Source organism: Schistocerca piceifrons, chromosome 4 (genome assembly GCF_021461385.2).
Source record: "Schistocerca piceifrons isolate TAMUIC-IGC-003096 chromosome 4, iqSchPice1.1, whole genome shotgun sequence".
In the NCBI taxonomy this organism is placed as follows: domain Eukaryota; kingdom Metazoa; phylum Arthropoda; class Insecta; order Orthoptera; family Acrididae; genus Schistocerca; species Schistocerca piceifrons.
The window spans coordinates 679,012,446-679,037,206 of NC_060141.1; the positions used below are offsets into that span (position 1 = coordinate 679,012,446).

Sequence of the window (24,761 nt, forward strand, 5' to 3'; positions counted from 1 at the left end):
TGTGATCATGTCTTACATTGCATAAAGCATTTGAATATAATTGCAATTACTGTTATTAACCAATTAATTATTTGTTTATGTAGATAAAACAACAACACTTCAGCAGGCAATTACAATATCTCAGCTTTGGAACTGCTGAGGATGGCAGCAATCTGAAACAAAGAACAGTTGACATGAAGTGTTCAGAATGGTGCCGATTTTTAGCTATCGGTACTTGGGGTCCAGCAACCAAACTATTGTGCTTTTGCTATAGCTACGCTATTGGGGTTCACAACACACTAATTTAAGTGTTTACGAATTAATAATAAGATCGTTATGTATGCAGCTCCAGGTGCCACCAACAGTGTCAGTACAGGCTCTCGAGCAAAAATATTTGCCGGCTACTATTTTAGAGAATGCTGGGAGGAGCTTGATAATTTTCAACTTTATCATTATTACCACTCTTGAATAAAAGTACCACTCTCATATTTTTAATCTATAGGGGAATACTCCCTTAGTGTTTGATAAACTAACAATGTGAGGCAAGTACTTTGCAATTTGTGAAGGAGTAAGGATTATAAGTGACAGTGGCACTTCATCTACACCTGCCGACATTTTTCATTTGAGGCTTTTAATCATCCTTACTGCTTTATGTTTACTAGTTTCACCATCTGGTACTAAGCTAAGCTAATTGACGTGACGTTCCATCGAGTGTTAATACACTATGATGTTGACGTGACATGATTTGACGTCCCGTTCCGTGCGAATCGGCCATTATGTTATTTGGAAGGTCTCCAACAAACATTAACTGGACCCAATACGCTACCATGAGGAACACTCAGGTTACATGTTTCCTGTCTGACAACTGCTTTACTAAAAATTTGTCATTGTCTGACGTGGGAACTATCTCTGCTTTCTGATTCCTGCTTATCAGGTAAGACTAAAGTCACTGGTTTGCTATTCCTCTAACGCCTAGTGCTTCCAACGTGTTTAGTGCTATTTCATGGTCAAAACTCATCATTGTCAAAAACCTTGTAGAAGTCTACCTGGACACAGTCATCCTTGTCAAAAGTTTCAAGTAGCGCTTTTATGAACATTGTCATAGTCGGTGTCTCTGTATGGCCGATATTGTGCTTCTACCTGTATGTGCCCTAAAAGTATCTATGATGGTGGTCAAATATTATTTTCATGTATTTGTAAAATCTTCTAATTTGTGATAACTGAGAATAAATTATTAAATAAGTAAAGGTCTCTCACGGGACAGTCAGAGGTGGTTCGAGTCTTCGAAATCACTTAGTCCATTTGATACTGTTGATTAGGAATATCTTTAAATTGTAATCTTAGATGTTCTGGAATCGGACATGTTTATACAGTTGTTTTGACTGAGAAGATTTGGTTAGGTATTTTTGTTTGGAAATGGGCGATAGAGCGAGACGTGACAACCCAAAAGTCGTAAATAACCCTTTGTTATTTGCTGCTGGGAGTGGCTTTCCATTCGAAAACTTTTCGGAAAATCCTCTTCTAGTGCCTGTCTCTCAAGCGGATCCTGTATTGCCAGATGGTATGTTAAGTTTTTTAAAACTGATTCTTTTACTTCACAGGTGGTAGCTGTAGCGAAACTAGTTTGTGTGGGTAGATGAAATTGCTAGAATTACTTTCAGGTATTTTGAAAGTATGTTAACAATTGAAGCAAGAAGTTAGTAAACAAAAGCTTTTCTACTGTCAACCTATTTCGTATGTATCCTTTTACAATCTTATGTGCGACAATTTTTTATGAATTGGTCGTTACAGGATTGTCAAGCTTATTACAATATTACCGGTTGTCAACACATAACCACCATAAATAATAAACAAAATCTAAATGATGTTTTACTTTAGTCTCATTTGTACATCTCAAAGATCCTTCAAATGATGCTGTTATAGTGTGCGTCATTCATCCTGTAACTACATCTGCATCCACACTCTGCAAACCACTGTGAGGTGCATGTCAGAGGGTACGTCCCACTTACCAGTTCATAGGGTTTCTTTCCACTCTATTCACACATGGAGTGCGGTAAGAATGATTATTTGATTGCCTCTGTATATGCAGTAATTGTTCTAATTTTATTCTCATGGTCCCTATGTGAGCGATATGTAGGTGATTGTAGTACATTCCTAGAACCATCATGCAAAGCCAGTTCTTGAAACACTGTTGATAGACTTTTGTGGGATAGTTTACATCTGTCTTCTAGAGTCTGCCAGTTCGGGACTAGTGTAGCAGGGGATACAACCCGTTGGCTTTGGACATTGACGTCACAAGTCGCCAATCGAGAAGCGATTCTTCTTAGTGTTGTAGCTCCCTTCAGTGGCTGATAAGTGTTTTTTGGCTTTTTTAAAAAAAATCTCACTAGATAGAGTAAACAGATCCACTTTATTAAGCAATCAGTAAAAAAACGAAACTGAAACATAACAGCAAAAGCGAAAATTGTAAACTGCTATCTGGCGACTTGTGACGTCATTGTCCAAAGCCGCTGGGTTGTATCCCCTGCTACACTAGACCCGCCAGTTCAGTTCCTTCATATCTCTGTGACACTCTCCTATGGATCAGACAAACCTGTGACCATTCATGCTGCCACTCTCCGTATACATTCAGCATCCCCAGTTGGTCCTATTTGGTATGTGCCCCACACACTTCAGCACTACTCTAGAACCGGACACATGAGTGATTTGTAAGCAGTCTCTTTGTAGATGATACCACTTCCCTAGTATTCTACCAATAAACTAATGTCTACCACCTGTTTTACCCACGACTGAGCCTATGTGATCTTTCCATTTCATAACCTTGCAAGGCATCCTGGTATTTGTATGAGTTGGCTGATTCCAACAATGGTGCATTATTGCAGTCATAGGACACTACATTTTTGTGAAATACAAAATTTTACATTTTTGAACATTTAAAGTAAGTTCCCAATCTTTGCAACACTTTGAAATCTTGTCGAAATATGATTGAATATTTATGGCAGCTTCTTTCAGATAGTACTTCATTATGGATAACTGTATCATCTGCAAAATATCTGAGGTTACTGTTAATGTTGTCTGCAAGGTCATAATAAACAACGTGAACAGCAACGGTCCAAACACACTTCCCTGACACACACACACACACACACACACACACACACACACACACACACACACACACACACACACACTAAAGTTACTTCTACATCTGACAATGACTTTCCATCCAAGATAACATGTATCCTCCGTACCAAAAAGTCCTCAGTCCAGTCACAAATTTCAGTTGATAGCGTGTTTGATTGTACTTTTGACAATAAGCATAGATCATTTTATGGAAAAGGCCAGAAATGCGTAACTATGGGGTCTTATCTCTTATATTTAGTAGGAATTCTAATTAAGCCGAATCCTGAAGGTTCATATCACTTATGTTTGATACAAAATCAGATGAAACCAAACAGTTATTTCAGTTGTAGCAACACTTTTTATTTCACAAGTCATTTCTCATATTTGTTTACAGTCCTCATTCTGGGTCAATGGAAGTGCCCGATTTCACCTGTCTGCTTTGACCTGTGACATAAGGGTGTTGTGGTGTATGATGTTATTGAAGCACAGTGTTTGTGAGTTGGTTGTGTTTGTAAATATCATCTTGATGTGTTTCATGGTGCCCTCTGGTGGTGTGTGTGATGTGTCTGCCCACTCTTCAACTTATCAATTGCAACAAGGACACATGACTTGTACTTTCAAGAACCTTGTGGATGAAATGAGTTTCTTTGGCCTTGTGGGAATTCTCTGTAGGTTTCATGTGATTTATTCTTTCCTTCAGTTCAATTATGAAACTTGGGAGATCAGTGTCCATTGTAATATGAAGTTCCCAGAAGAATTCTCCTTGTAATTTCAGTGTACTACTTTACAACATTTCTGCCACTGCAGAATTGCTACCGAGCGAGGTGGCGCAGTGGTTAGCACACTGGACTCGCATTCGGGAGGACGATGGTTCAATCCCGTCTCCGGCCATCCTGATTTAGGTTTTCCGTGATTTCCCTAAATCGTTTCAGGCGAATGCCGAGATGGTTCCTTTGAAAGGGCACGGCCGATTTCCTTCCCAATCCTTCCCTAACCCGAGCTTGCGCTCCGTCTCTAATGACCTTGTTGTCGACGGGACGTTAAACACTAACCACCACCACCGCAGAATTGCTTGCATTCCAGAATGTGTAACCTTAGCCCAGTAATATTGTGGGCAACATATTACAGCATTTAGTTGTGGACTCTTCAGTGTACAGCAAAGCCTTTTAATTTTTCCATTAGCTTGTGGGTAGTATGCAGCCATTCTAGTCATTTTACTGCCACAGATATTTGATAAGGCTCAGAATGTGTTAGATTGAAACTGTGTTCCTTGATCTGTAATTGTTGTGGTATTCCCATGAAGTTGTAATCCAGGATTTGAAAATGCTGTTGCTACTGTCTCTGTTTCAATGTTTCAAAAGGGTACAACTTCTATCCAGTTGATAAATGTACCAATATGTGTTAAGCAGTAAGTAAATCTATGGAGGATGGTAGAGGATCCACCAGGTCAGTATATACACCCCTAAAAATGTTTATTAACTGTGGGGAATTTTCCAATAGGCAATTTAGAATGCCTTGTAATTTTGCACTTTTGCCAGGCTGTTCATGCATTACTGTATTCTTACACACCCCTCCTCATGTTTAGTCAGAAGAAACTTGGATAATATGAGTTTTACTGAAGATCTAACACTTGTATGAACCATGGTGTTGCAATGCTTAAAAACTGTCCTGCTAAATTGTTTGAGAATGTAGGGACAAATGGTTTCAGCTGATATGTCACACTATAGTCATAGATCAACAGGAGTAGAGACTGCTTCAGTTTCGGTGAAGTGCTGCCACTTGACTTGAATGAAATTGTACAGCAGGATCCAAGTGTTTCAACATTTTTTAAAATTTTTGTAAGAAAATTAACAGTTTCAGATTGGCACTTCTCCTCAGGGTTGAAAGGAGATAGAATCACCAGTTAGTCTGTAAGCATTAACAATTCCATTTAATGTGGATTACTATCTGCAGAATCCAGTACTGTTATTTCCATTTTATCAATAAGAACCCAAAATATAAAATTTGTTTTAAGAAATTCATTAATTCTGTAAACCTGTATCATCACTTATTTTACTTACCTATTTCTACAGATTTCAAGATTAAAATGTGACTATCAGACTTGTTTGAGTAGAAGAAACTGCTTTACACGAGGCCCAGGCTGTGCCTCTCAACATCACCTGCATCTATGCTCTGTACCCCATTGTACCACATATTAAATTTTCTTCCTATTCCATTCATATACGTAGCAAAGGAAGAAATATTTCTTATATGACTCTGCGCAAGCTGTAATTAGTCTTTGTTTGTCTTTACTGTCCACGCAAACCAAGTTGACACTCGGTGCAATTGCTGATGGAAGTAACTCTAAAGGCAGTTCCTGTTTAAGGTTGCTCCCATCAGCCACTGTGCTGAGTATAAACTGTATTTGTACAGATAGTACCAATCCTGCAGAAAAAATACATTGGGGGCTGTAGTATTTTCACATATCCAACACTTAACATTGTTTCTCAAAGTCTTGTTAGTAGGTTTTTGCAGTTAGGTGGCATTGTTCTGCCCTTTTTTATATAGGCCTACATGCAGCATCCCTGTTTAGTTCTATCCTTCAGTGTTCTAGGATGGGATATATAAGTGATTTGTAAGCACAACTGTAGAATCGAAGTCTGCCACCTACTTTACCTCCAATTAAGTCGATGTGATCATTCCGTTTCGTATCTCCACAAATTGTTTTATCCAGATATTGGTAGGATTTGCGTAATTCCAAATGTTGGTCATTAATATTGTAGGGGAAAAGTTACTAGTCTTTGCGACTTTGAAAACATACCAGGTTCTTCCTGGATACTTGTAGAATGTTATGCAGATATGAGTAGATATCTACATCATCAAGAAAATCAGTTTGAGGTTACATTAATATTGTCTACCAAGTCATTAAAATACAGCTTGAACAACAAGAGTTCCAACGCATCTCCGAGACATGCCTGAGGTTATTCGAGCTTGAGTGTGATAGTGACCAGTACCTGAAATGTTAATGTGATTCTTGAATTTCTCCTGGCATATTTGATAATCAAAATATCCACGGGTGTACTGCCGGTCTACAGTGTCCAACGGGCTGCCGCCATGACCGAACCCAGTTCCCTCTGAGCAGCCATAGCATACGGATCTCCGTGCCGGCACAGTCACAGGAGCTCAGTTCGTCAGTTCACCTGATGATGGCGACATGTATGATTGCTGAAATATTGTGCCCGTTGGACACTGTAGACCGGCAGTACACCTGTGGATATTTTGATTGAAATATTGATGTCGGTGACAGAATGATCTGTAGGGATCCGGTTATCTATGTTCACACTATATGTAGTCAACTGCTCTTTGCTGTATATAACCCACTTTTAGTCACAAAACTAAAACTGCAAGCTACATTCAGAAAATTTGTATTAGGTAATAGACAAGTATCCAGTGAGTACTTTGGTTGATGCTGCATACATATAGGTCCCTTCACACATAATCTGTCCCCCCAGGGGGTCCACAACTCTTTTGTGGACACGTGCATAGCGAGCACGGGACCCCGAGCTAATGTGGCCCTCCTTCCTTTCCGGGCTGCATACCTTCCCTTCCCTTTCCGCATCCCTCCCCGTCCCCCATCTTCGCCCCCCCCCCCTCACCTCTGGCTCTTTCCTTCCCTTTCTCTCCCTCTGGGAGTATGGTTTGTGCCTACGTCCGGAGACGGACGCTCGAAACTGTTCCAAATTACTTGCTTTTACACTTGCAAGTCCTCGTCCTTCCTCTGTCCTTCTCTTTTCCTTCCCTCTTCTCCTTGCCCTTTTCTCCGCTGTGGCATTTGAGACCCCCTTTTCTTTCCTTTCCCTTTCTCTTTTTTCCTCCCTGTGCGTGTCTGAAGGCCGACCCACGCACTTCCATGCGTAGCCGGTGACGGGGTAACGCGTAATTCCCCGCCCCGGGTAGACAGGTAGGACACGTACGTACCCCCTGGTAACGGCCAGGCCCAGGGAGGGGTGATTACCCGAGCTGATACCTTCCGAAAGTGCCGATTGGTCCCTCTGTCCGTTTGTCGGGAGGTCTGACCTGAGGTGTGAACAATCACCTAAGGCGGGTGTGCCCTCGGTGAGGGCCCCCACAAGGGAGGAGCGCGCCATCGGAGACGCCGGTAATCGTGGGGGATTCTTCCGCAATGGTTTCCTCACCTTCCACTATGTCTGCTCACAAACGTAAGTTCACTGAGTCTCAGCCACAGACGGTTCTTCCATTGTTGCCACAGTTCCTTGTTGTTTCTCGGTCTGACGAAGGTCACGACTTTTCCACGGTCAACCCTTTCATTATTCAGAAAGGTGTCGACGCAATTGCGGGTCCTGTAAAGTCTTGTTCCAGATTACGGAATGGCACCCTGTTGTTAGAAACACACAGTGCCCTCCAGGCTCAAAAATTGCTGCGTACTTCTCTGCTCCACACCTTCCCTGTCCGGGTGGAACCGCACCGTACCTTAAATTCCTCGCGTGGAGTCGTTTATACACGCTCCCTCGATGGATTGTCTGACGAAGAAATTCAGCACTACCTGTCTGACCAGGGCGTCACAGCTGTTCATCGGGTTATGAAAAGGGTTGACTCGAACATCATTCCAACCCGCACTGTCTTCTTGACATTTGACAAAGTTCAACTCCCATCAAAAATCAAAGCAGGCTATGAGATAATTTCCGTTCGCCCTTATGTCCCAAACCCTACGCGTTGCTATCGATGTCAGCGGTTCAATCACACCAGCCAGTCCTGTTCCAATCCGGCCAAATGTGTTACGTGTGGCAAGGATGCCCATGAGGGTGCTTGTCCACCTCCATCCCCTCGCTGCATCAACTGTATGGGTGACCACGCTGCTTCCTCTCGAGATTGCCCCATTTTTAAGGACGAAAAGCTGATCCAGGAAATAAGAGTGAAGGAAAAGGTGTCGACCTTTGCTGCTCGAAAGTTACTCGCCAGTCGACAGCCCACCGTCCCTCAGAAAGGAAAATACAGCACTGTCCTTGCTTCTCCTCGGCCAACAAAGGAGGCAGCCACGCAGACTTGCGACCTCACATTTAGTACCACGGTCGTCAGATCGGCAAGTGCAAAGATCGCCCGTTCAACCTCACCACTTTCGCCTGCCCACTCTATGGCTCACCCTTCGTCGGGTTCTGCTAAATCTCGAGCCCAAAAGTCAGACGCCAAGTCTTCGAAAAAAGAGCATTCTCGTGAAGAGTTTTTACGTACTGCAACTTCACAACCATCGGTTCCTCCTTCATCTAAACATCATACCTCCAAGAAGGCTACGAAGAAACACAGTTCCTCTCCTTCTCCGCCCAGGCGTGTCCCATCTACAGCACCACCTGGCGGAAATCGCCCTCGGCCATCTTCTGTGTCGCCGAGGCGCACTGCTGGTGGCCGGTCAACTGGCCGATCGTTGGTGGCAGGAGCTGCTCCTGACCAACCTATGGATCAGGATCTTCTGCCTTCGACTGAATGCCATTCCATGCTGTCGGTCGCAAGCTCTGAGCAGTCGTTGAGTTGACAGCACCCTTGGTCACGTTCCTCCATTTTCTGTTCACCCTATGTCCATTATCCACTGGAATATCCGCGGCATTCGCGCCAATCGGGATGAATTGTCGATCCTCTTACGATCCTACTCGCCGGTCATCTTCTGTCTTCAGGAAACAAAGCTGCGTCCCCATGACCGCTTTGTTCTCCCACATTTTCAGTCCGTCCGATATGACCTCCCCTCTGTTGAAGGCACTCCAGCCCATGGAGAACTCATGATTCTGCTCCATGATACTCTCCATTATCACCCAATCCCCTTAAACACTTCCTTCCAAGCTGTTGCCGTCCGTCTTTCCCTTTCTGGATACACGTTCTCTCTTTGTACGGTATACATTCCATCGTCTACACCAATGGCACGAGCTGATCTCCTTCATCTTCTTGATCAGCTTCCACCCCCCTATTTGCTGGTTGGGGACTTCAATGCCCACCACCCGCTTTGGGGATCTCCACATCCTTGTCCACGTGGCTCACTATTGCTAGATGTCTTCCACCAGGCGGATCTAGTCTGCCTCAACACTGGGGTCACCACATTTTTGTCTGCCTCCACGGCAAATCTATCTCATTTGGACCTTGCGGTCAGTACTGTTCCGCTAGCTCGGCGCTTCGAATGGTTCACCCTTGATGATACACACTCGAGTGACCACTTTCCATGTGTTCTTCGACTGCAGCCTCAACTGCCATATATGCGCTCGCGACGCTGGAAGTTTGCCCAAGCCGATTGGACACTTTTTTCGTCTCTAGCGACATTCGATGACCGTCGCTTTCCCAGCGTCGACGATGAGGTCACACATTTTACCGACGTTATTCTCACAGCTGCGGAACGTTCAATACCACGCACCTCCGAATTGCCCCGGCGCCCCCCAGTTCCTTGGTGGAACGAGGCATGCCGTGACGCAATACGTGAGCGGCGACGTGCTCTTCGCATTTTCCGTCACCATCCAACTTTGGCCAACTGTGTCCGATATAAGCAGCTCCGTGCGCGATGCCGTCGCGTCATCCGCGATAGCAAGAAAGCAAGCTGGAAATTCTTTATTAGCTCATTTAACACCTTCACTCCCTCCTCGGAAGTTTGGAGTCGGCTTCGACGGTTCTCAGGCGCGCCTAGTTTCTCCCCGGTCTCTGGGCTCACTGTCGCGCATGATACCTTAGTGGACCCCGTCGCAATTTCTCACTCGTTGGGTCAGCACTTTGCTGAGATATCGAGCTCTTCAAATTACCCGCCAGCGTTTCTCCCGAAGAAACGTGCAGCGGAAGTGCGACATCTTGCTTTCTCCTCTCAAAATTGCGAAAGCTACAATACTGTTTTCTCCATGCGCGAACTCCAACATGCACTCTCTTCTTCTCGCTCCTCCGCCCCAGGACCGGATGGTATCCATGTCCAAATGTTGCTGCATTTATCAACCCATAGCCTGCGTTACCTCCTTCGCCTTTATAATCGAATTTGGACCGACAGTACCTTTCCCAGGCGTTGGCGGGAAGCTATTGTCGTTCCCGTTCCGAAACCTGGAAAGGACAAACATCTCCCCTCTAGCTATCGCCCCATTTCTCTCACGAGTAGTGTCTGTAAGGTTTTGGAGCGTATGGTGAATTACCGTTTAGCTTGGTGGCTGGAATCCCGCAGTCTTTTAACACCAGCCCAATGCGGATTCCGAAAGCATCGTTCTGCCGTTGACCATCTTGTTGCTCTCTCCACTTATATCATGAACAATTTTCTCCGGAAACGCCAAACGGTATCAATATTTTTTGATCTTGAGAGAGCATACGATACCTGTTGGAGGACAGGCATCCTCCGCACACTGTTCTCTTGGGGCTTTCGAGGCCGGCTGCCCCTTTTTCTTCGCGAATTTATGGCAGAGCGCACATTTAGGGTGCGGGTGAACACTACTCTCTCCCGTACTTTCTCCCAAGAAGACGGGGTACCCCAGGGCTCCGTGCTGAGTGTTGTACTGTTTGCCATCGCCATTAATCCAATTATGGATTGTCTCCTTCCTGATGTCTCGGGCTCCCTCTTTGTGGACGATTTTGCGATCTACTACAGCTCTCAACGGACCAGCCTTCTTGAAAGACGTCTTCAAGGTTGTCTCGATCGCCTCCACTCGTGGAGCATCGAAACCGGCTTCCGTTTCTCACCCAGTAAGACCGTTTGTGTTAATTTTTGGCGATGTAAGGAGTTTCTTCCGCCCTCCTTACATCTAGGTCCTGTCAACCTTCCGTTTTCCGACGTCGCTAAATTCTTGGGTCTTATGTTTGACAGAAAACTGTGCTGGTCCTCCCACGTTTCCTATCTTTCGGCTCGCTGTCTGCGTTCCCTTAACACCCTCCGTGTCCTGAATGGTACCTCCTGGGGAGCGGACCGAGTGGTCCTTCTCCGCCTCTATCGCGCCTTAGTGCGCTCGAAATTGGACTATGGAAGCATAGTCTACTCCTCTGCTCGGCCGTCTATTCTTCGGCGTCTCGACTCTATCCACCACCGTGGATTACGTTTAGTGTCTGGAGCTTTTTACACCAGCCCTGTGGAAAGCCTTTATGCTGAGACTGCTGAACCTCCGCTGTCCAATCGGCGGGCAGTCCTTCTGAGTCGTTATGCTAGCCATCTGTCTTCCATGCCTGCTAATCCAGCCCATGACCTTTTTTTCGACGCCTCCTTTGATGTCGGGTATGCAGGCCGCTCCTCCTCCCTACTACCCCCGGGAGTCCGCTTTTGTCAACTGCTCCATTCTCTTTCCTTCTGCTTTCCTAAAACCTTCTTGACAACTTGGGGTACAGCACCGCCTTGGCTCCGTCCCCGGATCGACTTGCTCAGAGACCTATGTCAATTTCCCAAGGATGGTACCCCTACACTTGTTTACCGTCGGGCATTTGCTGCTCTATGTGCACAAATGACGGAAGCCACATTTATTTACACCGATGGCTCGAAAACATCGTTAGGTGTAGGGAGTGCCTATATTGTTGGCGACACCCCAAATCACTTTCGGCTTCCCGACCAGTGTTCGGTTTATACTGCGGAGCTTTACGCTGTTCTCCAGGCTGTCCACTACATCCGCCGCCATCAGCGGATACAGTACGTAATCTGCTCAGATTCTCTCAGCTCTCTCCTAAATCTCCAAGCTCTTTACCCTGTGCACCCTCTGGTCCACCGGATTCAGGACTGTCTGCGCTTGCTCCACCTGGGGGGCGTCTCAGTGGCGTTCCTCTGGCTCCCGGGACACGCTGGTATCTGTGGAAATGAGGCGGCCGATATAGCGGCCAAGGCTGCAGTCTCTCTTCCTCGGCCAGCTATTCAGTCTCTTCCGTTTACCGATCTACGGAGCGGTTTATGTCGCCAAGTTGCTCATTTATGGCATGCGCATTGGTCAACACTTCCCCATAATAAATTGCGGGAAGTGAAAGCCCTTCCTTGCGCTTGGACCTCTTCCTCCCGAACGCGTCGTCGGGAGGAGGTAATTTTAGCTAGACTCCGGATAGGGCACTGTCTTTTTAGTCATCGACATCTTTTAAGCGGTGATCCTCCCCCTCTCTGTCCCCACTGCTCTCAGCTGTGGACGGTCAGACACCTTTTAATTGAATGCCCCTATTTTAATCCGTTACGCTCCCGTCTACAGCTATCGCCTGATCTATCGTCGATTTTAGCAGATGACACGCGCTCAGCTGACCGCGTTCTACAGTTTATTAGTGACAGTGAAATGACGTCAGTCATTTGAAGCTTTTTTTGGGGGACAACCAACCCCTTTCTATAGTGGATTTTTAAGCATTCCTTCTGCCTTTAGTTTCTCAAATTTTATGACTTTGTTCCCATTGCTGCTGATTTTAAATTTCGTTTTTTTCCTGTTTTCTACGTCACGGACCAGGCGCTAATGACCATAGCAGTTTTGCGCCCTAAAAAAAAAAAAAAAAAAAAAAAAAACAACAACACATAATCTGTGAAAAATTCAGAGATTTGGGGCACTATGTAACTACTACTGTTGTTCTGTACCCCTCTTTAGTTCTCTATCCAAGAAAACATTTTACATCTTGCCTTTCAGTAATTCTCAATATGATCATGCCCTGATGGGCAGGGGAGCAATAGTCTCTGGCTGTTTGCTGATGATGTTGTAGTGTACAAGAATGTATTGTTGTCGAATGATTGTAGGAGGATCCAAGAGGACTCAGACAAAATTTCTAGTTGGTGCGAATAATGGCAGCTTGCTCTAAATGCAGAAAAATGAAAGTTAATGCAGATGAGTAGGCGAAAAAATCCTTGTTCTAATACACCACAGTTGTGTGTTGATGGGCACAGTTGTATTGATTAAATGTCTAGGTGTAACATTGCAAAGTGACATGAATGGGATGAGCATGTAGTGCGGTAGTATTCAAGATGAATGGTTGATTTCATTTTATTGCGAGAATTTCGGGGAAGTGTAGTTCATTTATAGAGGAGAAAGTATGTAGCACACTACTGCGATCCGTTCTTGAATATTGCTCGAGGGTGTGAAATCCCCACCAACTTGGATTACAGGAAGACATCGAAGTGATTCAGAGGCATGCATGCTGCTAGATTTGTTACTGGTTCATTTGATCAGCATGCAAGTATTACAGAAATGCTTTATGAACTGAGATGGTAATCTCATCTCTGGAGGCAAGATGTTCTTTCTGTGAGGCTCCAAAAAAAAAAAAGAAAAAAAAAAAAAGAGGTCATTTGAGGCTGCTTGCAGAACAGTTCTGCTGCCACTGGTGTACATTTCACACAAGGACCAGAAAGATAAGATAAGAGAAATTAGTGCTCTTATGGAGGCATGTATATGGTAGTTTTTTTCCCTCGCTCCATTTATGAGTGGAACAGGTAAGGAAATAGCTAGTGGTGGTATAAGGTACCCTCTGCCATGCACCGTACAGTGGCTTGCGGAATATGTATGTAGATACTTTTTAGAAGTCTGCCGCTGAAGCCAAGTGCCCCCATGCGGCAGACCTGGGTTCGATTTTCGGTTCTGCCAGGGATTTGTCTGTGGTGGGAGGATGGACTGGGTTCCATTCAGCCCCTTGGTGCCTATTTTTTCCACCTCCATAGCAGACAGATCAGCGCAACTGACTGCCATCTGGAGACTGCGAGTTTGATTCCCTCTGTAACAAAGGATTTTTTTCTATGTGGGAGGAGTGGTACAGGGTGCATTCAGCCTAGAGGCCAATTGAGGAGCTACTTGACTGATTAGTCAAAACCCAATGGCAACTGGGAGAGCAGTGTGCTGACCACATGCCCCTCCCTACTGCATCCAGTGATGCCACTGGCAGAGAATGACATGGTGGTTGGTCGGATCTAGTTGGCCCTTCTAGGGACAGATTGCAGAACTTTACCATCTTACTTACTTTTCAGAAGTCAAGATCCACCTGAATTTCACATTACTGATGTTTTTGGAATCTGTGCTGGATGGTATTTAGGAGGTAATGCTTTTCAATATACTTCATTATATTTGAGCTCAGAATGTATTCTAAGGATCTACAACACAAAGCTATCAGTTACAGTGAACAATAATTTTGTGTATCATTTCTGGTGTGCATCTCGTAGACACACACAAGTGACTTGCACAATTTTCCAAGCACTGTGCATAGGTTTTGTTCAAGAGATCTGTGGTGTATTAAGGTTAAGATACTGGTTAACTTTGCGTTGTGTATAGAATGATGACAGGGATTATATTGGTCCCAAGGTCCTTTCTTGATTTTAGCAATTTTATTTGTTTCTCAGTGTCTCTGTAGTGCCAGTCACCATTGATATCCTTTATGTAATATGAAGGGCAGCACTATGTCCATTGTTTTACATTCACATTTTTCTGAAGTAGGCCTATGCAGAAAATGAAAATGATCAAATTCTCTACATTATGATTTAAAGTTAAGGCCATAGCAGCTGGAGATAGTGGTCATGTGAGCACGAGGTGTGCTTGCTTGTGTGAATGCGTGTGTGTTTCCTTTCCGAACAAGGCTTTGGCCAAAGGCTTATGTGTAACAGTGTTTTTGTTGTGCCTGTCTGCAACTCAGTGTGTCATCTGTACAGTGAGAAGCAGTCTATCCGTTTCATTATATTGTCATATATCTAAAAACAAAGATGCTGTAACTTACCAAACGAAAGCGTTGGTATGTTGATAGAGACAAAAAACATGCACACAAATTATAAGCTTTCGCAACCCACGGTTGCTTCATTAGGAAAGAGGGAAGGAGAGGGAAAGACGAAAGGATGTAGGTTTTAAGGGAGAAGGTAAGACCTTAGGGAAGGTAAGTCTTTCTGCTCCCGGGATTGGAATGACTCCTTACCCTCTCCCTTAAAACCCACATCCTTTCGTCTTTCCTTCCCTAAGGTAAGTATTTCCGCTCCCGGGATTGGAATGACTCCTTACACTCTCCTTTAAAAACCACATCCTTTCATCTTTCCCTCTCCTTCCCTCTTTCCTGATGAAGCAACCATGGGTTGCGAAAGCTTGTAATTTGTGTGCGTGTTTGTGTGTTTTTTGTCTTTATCAACATACCAACGCTTTCGTTTGGTAAGTTACAGCATCTTTGTTTTTAGATATATTTTTCCCACGTGGAATGTTTCCCTCTATTATTTTCATTATATTGTCAGTATTTCAACTGGATTTTCCAATCTAAAGTTAACTGAACTTATTTGTTACACAGAAAAATGCATACATTTGTCAGCCAAGTGAAGCAGGATAGAGTGGTGTGGAGCAGACAGAATTCTTGAAATTCATTGGTTGGGTGGAAGACAGAAGTTCTAGTCAATATTGTGGCTTCTTTGACTAGTTTGTTTGTTCCATGTTCCATAGATAATTTTCGCAATAAACCTGAACATGTAAATTGAACAAAGGCTGCAGAGACAATTAAACATACTAGCTTACCTTCAGGAGATGAAATATTCAGTACTACTGATACACATATAAAAATACATAACAGTATCCTAGCTTTCAGAACTACTGATTCTTTCCTTGAGGAGGAGAGAGAAATTGGTTGGAAGGTTTAAAGGTAGAGCACGTGACTTGGTCTACGGGATGAGAGGAACACATCAATCTGCACCTGGGATGAGGTGGATACACCTGTTTTGAAAACAAGGGGAGGCAAAAATCTGCAATTATAACCTGAGGGAGTGATCTAAGACTATTGCTGTTCATAATGTACATAAATGATCTGACATTGAAAGTTCCGTAGGACTACTTGTAGTTGTTTTTGCCCCCCCCCCCCCCCCATGGATGTAGAGGTGAAGAATATTGTAACAGGAAGACCTGCAGAGAAGTGAAACTTGCTGCTAGTACTAGCAATTTACCCTTGAAATACCAGGTGTACTGGTATGAAATGAGCAGTAAGATACAAATGTGTCGATACGGAACATTTGTTGTGAACGAGCCTTAGTTTTTTTTTGTTTGGTTGGTATGACATCTGTCAAAGATATTTAGTATACATCAAGTCTTGGAACAAACAACATCGTATGTTTTCATCGTGTTAACAATGTCGAATTTTGTACCAGATAGTGATGATTTGCGGAAAGCATTAATTTTTTGTTTTCATTTGAAAAAAAAAAAATAAATAAATAAAAGAAAGGTGCTGCAGAGTCGCATCGAATGCTTGTCGAGGCATATGGTGATAATGCTCTATCAGAAGCAACATGCAAAAGATGGTTTGAACAGTTCAGAAATAATGATTTTGATGTAAGAAATGAAGAACGTGGAAGACCACCAAAAAAGTTCGAAGACGCCGAATTGCAAGCAATATTGGATGAAGATGATACTTTGAGTCAGAAGCAAATGGCAGCAATGCTAAATGTTACACAACAAACAATTTCTGACCGTTTGAAAGCTATGGGAAAGATCCAAAAGTGTGGAAAATGGGTTCCACATGAATTGAATGAAAGACAGATGGAAAACTGAAAAACCATTTGTCAAATTTTGCTTCAAAGACATGAAAGAAAATCAGTTTTGCATCAAATTGTTACTGGCGATGAAAAATGGATTTATTGTGTTAGATAGAGCAGCAGTCAGTTGTAGAATTAAGTTCCATTAATATGACATTTATTGTCACAACACACATCAGATTTCGACCTGTGTCAGGTCATTATCAATGCAGTGCGGAATTGTAGCAGTTGTTCGGGCTCAAGTGAATGCTTACACAGTTCAACCATTAATTCTAGTCAAGTTGTGTCACAAGCTTCTCTTCTCACCAATTCTATTCAATACCTCCTCATTAGTTATGTGATCTACCCATCTAATCTTCAGCATTCTTCTGTAGCACCACATTTCGAAAGCCTCTATTCTCTTCTTGTCTAAACTATTTATCATCCACGTTTCACTTCCATACATGGCTACATTCCATACAAATACTTTCAGAAACGACTTCCTGACATTTAAATCTATACTCGATGTTAACAAATTTTTCTTCTTCAGAAACGCTTTCCTTGCCATTGCCCTTCTACATTTTATGTCCTCTCTACTTCGACCATCATCAGTCATTTTGCTCCCCAAATAGCAAAACTCCTTTACTATTTTAAGCATCTCATTTCCTAATCTAATTCCCTCAGCATCTCCCGATTTAATTCGACTACATTCCATTATCTTCGTTTTGCTTTTGTTGATGTTCATCTTATACCCTCCTTTCAAGACATTGTCCATTCCGTTCAGCTGCTCTTCCAAGTCCTTTGCTGTCTCTGACAGAATTACAATGTCATTGGCGAACCTCAAAGTTTTTATTTCTTCTCCGTGGATTTTAATTCCTACTCCGAACTTTTCTTTTGTTTCCTTTATTGCTTGCTCAATATACAGATTGAATAACATCGGGGATAGGCTACAACCCTGTCTCACTCCCTTCCCAACCACTGCTTCCCTTTCATGCCCCACGACTCTTGTAACTGCCATCTGCTTTCTGTTCAAATTGTAAATAGCCTTTTGCTCCCTGTATTTTACCCCTGCCATCTTCAGAATTTGAAAGAGACTATTCCAGTCAACATTGTGAAAGGCTTTCTCTAATTCTACAAATGCTAGAAACGTAGGTTTGCCTTTCCTTAATCTTTCTTCCAAGATAAGTCATAGGGTCAGTATTGCCTCATGTGTTCCAACATTTATACGGAATCCAAACTGATCCTGTCCGAGGTCGGCTTCTATCAGTTTTTCCATTCGTCTGTAAAGAATTCACGTTAGTATTTTGCAGCTGTGACTTATTAAACTGACAATTCCGTAATTTTCACATCTGCCAACACCTGCTTTCTTTGGGATTGGAATTATTATATTCTTCTTGAAGTCTGACGGTATTTCGCCTGCCTCATACATCTTGTTCACAATATGGTAGAGCGTTGTCAGGGCTGGCTCTCCCAAGGCTGTCAGTAGTTCTAGTGGAATGTTGTCTACTCCCGGGGCCTTGTTTCGACTCAGGTTTTTCAGTGCTCTGTCAACTCTGTCAAACCCTTCACGCAGTATCATATCTCCCATTTCATCTTCATCTACATCCTCTTTCATTTCCATAATATTGTCGTCAAGTACATCGCGCTTGTATAGACACTGTATATACTCCTTCCACCTTTCTGCTTTCCCCTCTTTGCTTAGAACTGGGTTTCCATCAAAGCTCTTGATATTCATGCAAGTGGTTCTCCTTTCTCCAAAGGTCTCTTTAATTTTCCTGTAGGCAGTATCTATCTTACCCCTAGTAAGATAAGCCTCTACATCCTTACATTTGTCCTCTAGCCATCCCTGCTTAGCCATTTTGCACTTCCTGTCGATATCATTTTTAAGACGTTTGTATTCCTTTTTGCCTGCATCATTTACTGCATTTTTATATTTTCTCCTTTCATCAATTAAATTCAGTATTTCTTCTGTTACCCAAGGGTTTCTACTAGCCCTCGTCTTCTTACCTATTTGATCCTCTGCTGCCTTCACTATTTCATCCCTCAAAGCTACCCATTCTTTTTCTACTGTATTTCTTTCCCCCATTCCTGTCAATTGTTCCCTTATGCTCTCCCTGAAACTCTGTACAACCTGTAGTTCTTTCAGTTTATCCAGGCCCCATCTCCTTAAATTCCCACCTTTTTGCAGTTTCTTCAGTTTTAATCTACAGTTCTTAACCAATAGATTGTGGTCAGAGTCCATATCTGCAACTGGAAATGCCTTACAGTTTAAAGCCTGGTTCCTAAATCTCTGTCTTACCATTATATAATCTATCTGATACCTTTTAGTATCTCCAGGGTTCTTCCATGTATACAACCTTCTTTCATGATTCTTGAACCAAGTGTTAGCTATGATTAAGTTATGCTCTGCGCAAAATTCTACCAGGGGGCTTCCTCTTTCAGTTTTTAGCCCCAATCCATATTCACCTACTACGTTTCCTTCTCTTCCTTTTCCTACTCTCGAATTCCAGTCACCCATAACTATTAAATTTTCGTCTCCCTTCACTACCTGAATAATTTCTTTTATCTCATCATACATTTCATCAATTTCTTTCTCATCTGCAGAGCTAGTTGGCATATAAACTTGTACTACTGTAGTAGGCGTGGGCTTCTTGTCTATCTTGGCCACAAAAATGTGTTCACTATGCTGTTTGTAGTAGCTTACCCATACTCCTATTTTTTATTCATTATTAAACCTACTCTTGCATTCCCCCTATTTGATTTTGTATTTATAACCCTGTATTCACCTGACCAAAAGTCTTGTTCCTCCTGCCTCCAGACTTCACTAATTCCCAACATATCGAACTGTAACCTATCCATTTCCCTTTTTAAATTTTATAACCTACCTGCCCGATTAAGGGATCTGACGTTACACGCTCTGATCCATAGAACGCCATTTGTGTTTCTCCTGGTAACGACGTCCTCTTGAGTAGTCTCCGCCCAGAGATCCGAATGGAGGACTATTTTACCTCCGGAATATTTTACCCAAGAGGACGCCATCATCATTTAACCATACAGTAAAGCTGCATGCCATTGGGAAAAATGATGGCTGTAGTTTCCCCTTGCTTACAGCCATTCGCAGTAGCAGCACAGCAAGGCCGTTTTGGTTAGTGTTACAAGGCCAGATCAGTCAATCATCCAGACTGTTGCTCCTGTAACTACCGAAAAGGCTGCTGCCCCTCTTCAGGAACCACACGTTTGTCTGGCCTCTCAACAGATACCCCTCCGTTGTGGTTGCACCTATGCTACGACTATCTGTATCATTGAGGCCCGCAAGCCCCTCCTCACCAATGGCAAGGTCCATGGTTCAAGACATAGACATACATTTGTAAAAAAACATGACAGTAAAATCAAATATATTTGGACTGATACGGAGGTTTATGTATAGTTGTTCTTTGTGCACACTATTCCTGAAAGGATAGTATTATGTCCCGAAGCTGGTAGCTAGTAGGTAAAAAAAAAAAAAAAAAAAAACTGCAACTATAGACTAAGACATATAATATATCTATAGAAAAGAGAGGTGGTATATGAAGTATCCTGCCACACACCGTTAAAGAAGGTAGCAGAAAATATGTGTAGATGTGTATGAAGCTGCACATAGAAAGCAAAAACCATACCACACTGAAAATCAGTTGCAAACACATGAGAATATGGAATATCTTTGCAGATGCGGATTGCCTTAATGGATTTTTGGTGAGCTGCACGCGCAACTCTGACTGATTTTAACCAAGTATTTTATTTTGGATTGTGAATGCGTATCAGAAGCAATAGCATTATAAGAAAAGTGTGGGAAGAGTCCTGTATATACATCTTTGAGTCACTGTGAGCTTCATGGCGTAGGATATTTTCTATCATTTTATTTCTTTGTGTTTGTCTTATTTTTTCACCTAAGGATCATGTGACAATGATACAGGGTTCATCACTGCAATAAAATAAAAATAAATATTTCAGTAACATGTATACGCACAGAATACATAACTATGCTTTTGTGAGGATAGAATTGATGGTCAGCTGAAGACTTGATGAAGGAAGTATCTTGGCATCTGCCTGAAATGCTTTAGGAAACATGGAAAATCTAAATCAGAATGGCTGAATGGAGAAAACTTGTGATCTAACAGAGTAAACTCCATTCTCCCGATATGAGGTCAGTGTCTTAGCAACTGCAGTGCATCCTTTGGATAGTCCTTGTACGGCGTTCTTTGATTTATACACAGGTTGATTCAGATAACTTATAATAACAATAATAATAATAATAATAATAATAATATAAGTGCTGGCAGGTCGATAGACATACAAACAAACACAAACATACACACAAAATTCAAGCTTTCGCAACAAATGGTTGCTTCATCACGAAAGAGGGAAGGAGAGGGAAAGACGAAAGGATGTGGATTTTAAGGGAGAGGGTAAGGAGTCATTCCAATCCCGGGAGCGGAAGGACTTGCCTCTCCCTTAAAACCCACATCCTTTCGTCTTTCCCTCTCCTTCCCTCTTTCCTGATGAAGCAACCGTTTGTTGCGAAAGCTTGAATTTTGTGTGTATGTTTGTGTTTGTTTGTGTGTCTATCAACCTGCCAGCGCTTTTGTTTGGTAAGTCTCATCATCTTTGTTTTTAGATATATTTTTCCCATGTGGAATGTTTCCCTCTATTATATTCATAATAATAATATAATATATAATATAGTTTTGCTCTTCATTGCTGTACACTCTTGAAAACACACTGCTAACTCCTGAACCGAGAAAATGTGCTATGCCCCTTGCAATAACTCCAGTCTCCTTGGAAAACTGCCTCCAGACTGGTATAGATGTTGAACTTGGGAAAATGACAACACATTACTATCATGCACTGTAGGTCTTGGTAAATGATTCGTTTGCATTCCATTCAAGGCTGGAGCCTGGGAGAAGTGACTGCTTATATGCCTCAGTGTGAACTGTTACTTGTCTAATTGTATTGGCTTGATATCTGCAAGTTAGATGTTTAGGAATATTCGTAGTTTCTGCTGTTAAAATTGTGAAATGTGTAGTATCACTCAGGGTGTTAACGTGTTAAACTTTCATGCCAATCGAAAAAGTCTGTGACCAACTATGCCACTATTCTTTGTATATGCTTCATGTCTTCTGCTAGTCCTCTGATGTCTTTATACATTCTGCAAGACACTTATGGTGTGTGGCAGAAAGTACTTATCCCTTTTCCTGTTCCAGTTGTGAATAGTTCGTGGGAAGAATGATTGCTGGTGTGAGCCCCTAAGTGGGTTCAGATTTTTCTGATTTTATCTACATGGTCTTTTTGTTAAATATAGAGTGGGAAACTACACATTGGTTGACTCTTCCAGAAAAGTATGTGATTTGGTAGTGAACAGTAAACCACATCATGATGCAGAATGCCTATCTTGCAGATCGCCCACTTTAGTTGGCTAAGAATCTCAGAGACCTGTAACAAAACATGATGCTGTCATTTCGACGACTCTATTTCCTCTATCAATCCTATCTTGTGTGGATCCCAGACTGATGAGCAATTATCAAATATTGATTGAATGAGAGTTTTGTAAGATACCGCCTTTATTAATGGACTACATCTCCTGAATATTCTTCTGTTCTGGGTCTCATATGCTTGAGCAGTATCCAGTATGGGCCATAGCATTTTGAATGCAATCTCTTTTGTAGATAGACTGCCTTTACCTGTGATGTGATTGTTTCCTTAATATATAACCATGGTTATGCCCAAATATGTGTGTGATATGACTTAATAGTTGCCCTCAGTAATCCTGTAGTCATAGGAAACTACACTTTTGTGTCCTGGAGTTGCACTATAAGCTTTGTGCCCTGCCTGCCCTGAAGTGATGTCTTCTGCTTCTTCAACCATTGGAATGCTGTGTAACATCCTCTTCCACCATCTGAAGCATTGATGTCTGCTCTAGTAGATAAGACCCTTGGGCCTTGCAACGTGATGCTGCTGGGGTAAAAAAAGCAAGAGTAGGCTGTAGAGAGAGGAAAAAAAAAATACAGATGATGTCTGATACAAGTAAGTGGCAGTAACATAAGGCAGTGCAAAAGAAGAAGAATCAGTGCACTACAGTGGCCGGAATTAAAGGTAACTGGAAACGACTTGAGAGCCTGCAGTGAGGGGCTGACTGGCCATGGGTGTCAACGGCGAGCTGCCAGAGAATAGACAGATGGACAACAATAAGGGAAAGACAGACACTGGAGATGACATGACAGAATAACAAGTCCTGTGAGTTAACCAAGATTTAAACCTAAGACATAGCGAATTTAGAACCAAGACAACGGTACATTGCGAGATCAGTATAATATTGCAGAGAAGTTACAACTGACTGACTGAGTGGCTGCACTGCATGCTTTAAAGATTGGCCATGGGTGCTGACAAGTCAGCAGGATGGGCGTGTCTTCATAGACAGCACTGCAGTTTTGACAGAAGTGCTGTTGGATTAATGTAATGTGGTCTAGTAGCCATCATCAAGGTCCGCACCTTACAGCAGGCTTTCAAACTCTCCGGGCTGGAATATCTGATCCTTCCTACCTGAAATGGGCACTTAGGACTGGAAGAGCCCAGGACAATGCTTGGGAAGGTGAACTGGCAGAATAGGAAGAGTCGTGGCACTAAAGGCCGTTGACTGGATGGAAGCAGTGAGGACTCCACCTTCATGCCCGCATCCAGTGGATCTGCCTCTGGTGACCTGGGCAGCAAGTTGTACTCATGCGGGGTTGGGGGATTGGCAAGGGTGGGCATTCCATGTCTGTCTGAGCCACCGACAGTGGTGCAGTCGGTAGATGTGGACAGAGTTGGTTGGTATAACTGCATGGGAACTGCCGCTCTTGAGTGGGAATTTTCAGCCACAGCGGATGTTGCCAGCACTGACCCAAATGCTATTATCCTTTTGAGGTTGGATGCCATTACATTATGAAATTCAGATTTGATTTATTTTATTTTTTGAAGAAAATACAAAAAGTGTGGAATGTAGAAAGATATCGTTGTTAAATAGGTATGTTACATAGATGTAACTCCATTGTGGCAAAATATTAGCAAAGTGACAATTGCACCCTTGAAAAGCATAATGTACTTCAAGACTACACTCACAAGGAAATGTCCTTTTGAGATGCCCTTTGCTTAGTAATATTGGTTAGTCCTCTTTGATGAATGTTTGCTGGGCAGAGTGTATCTATGTATTTTTAACCCAGTGGACTAATAGTGCTGGGGCAATGTAGTCAGGACAATATAGTCAGCCGGGACATTGTAGCTGTGCAGCCAAATGTGTTTTTGTCAGGGGCAATCAAATGAAAATGAAACAGGTGGAGAAAAATCAGTAATCTGTTGATTATTTCAAATGTAATTGCCATAAATGTTAATACATTTATCCCACTGTGAGACAAGACAGTCAATTCCTTCATGGAAAAATGTTTGTGGTTGGATACAGGGCCATGATTGTACCCAGGCAAACACGTCTTTGTCTGAAGCAAATATATGGCCACGAATGCCCTTCTTCAGGGCTCCAGAAATATGGAAATCACATGGGGAACGATAGGGACTATTTGGAGGATGTATAAAGGCTTCCCAGCAAAAATCATAATCATGCAGCATAGTCAAAACAACCTTGACAACATGTGAACCTGCTGCAGAATTTTTGCTGGGAAGCCCTTAAAAATTCTACGTAGTGCCCTGATCTCCCCCAATATGATTTTGGAGCCCTGAAGAAAGACATCCATGCCCCTTGATTTGCTTCGGATGAAGAGCTGCACACTTGGGGACAGTTGTGCCTATGTTTCTGTTTTCTATTTGGTTCAAGGCCTGAGGGAGCCATTCAGTTTCAGTCTCTATTGAACCAGATATCAATTGTCCAAATGGTGGAAGAGGATGGTAGTAGCATCCCAATGGTGGAAGAGGCAGAAGACATTGGTTCAGGGCAGGCATAGTTCGAGGTCTGTAGTGCACCTCTAATCTTCTTATCTCACATTCGAATAAATGTATTAACTGTTATATAGGTTAATTTTGAAGCGATAAACAGTTTACTTACATTTTGTCCATCTATCTCATTTTCATTTGACATAAGGGTACTCTACAGCTCTGAAGAGGGATTCTTGTGAAAGCTAGCTGCATTCTCAGTCTTGTTTATGTGCCACTGATTACTCAGTGCTTCAACTATTCATGAGTTGTTACATTTACTTCTTAAATTATTTATATTCTACCAATGTCTTTCCATTATCAA

The 24,761-nt window shown here is 42.7% G+C and overlaps 1 protein-coding gene across 1 annotated transcript in view; it reads left to right on the forward strand.

Moving 5' to 3' along the window:
• The first annotated feature begins 1,336 nt into the window (after nt 1-1,336).
• The window catches only part of LOC124795230 (phospholipase DDHD2), a 204,165-nt gene continuing 180,740 nt past the window's right edge, over nt 1,337-24,761 (forward strand). Inside the window, exon 1 of the mRNA XM_047259153.1 lies at nt 1,337-1,540. Coding sequence (XP_047115109.1) covers nt 1,396-1,540 — 145 coding nt within the window. The 5' untranslated portion in view covers nt 1,337-1,395. The remainder of the gene's footprint in view (nt 1,541-24,761) is intronic.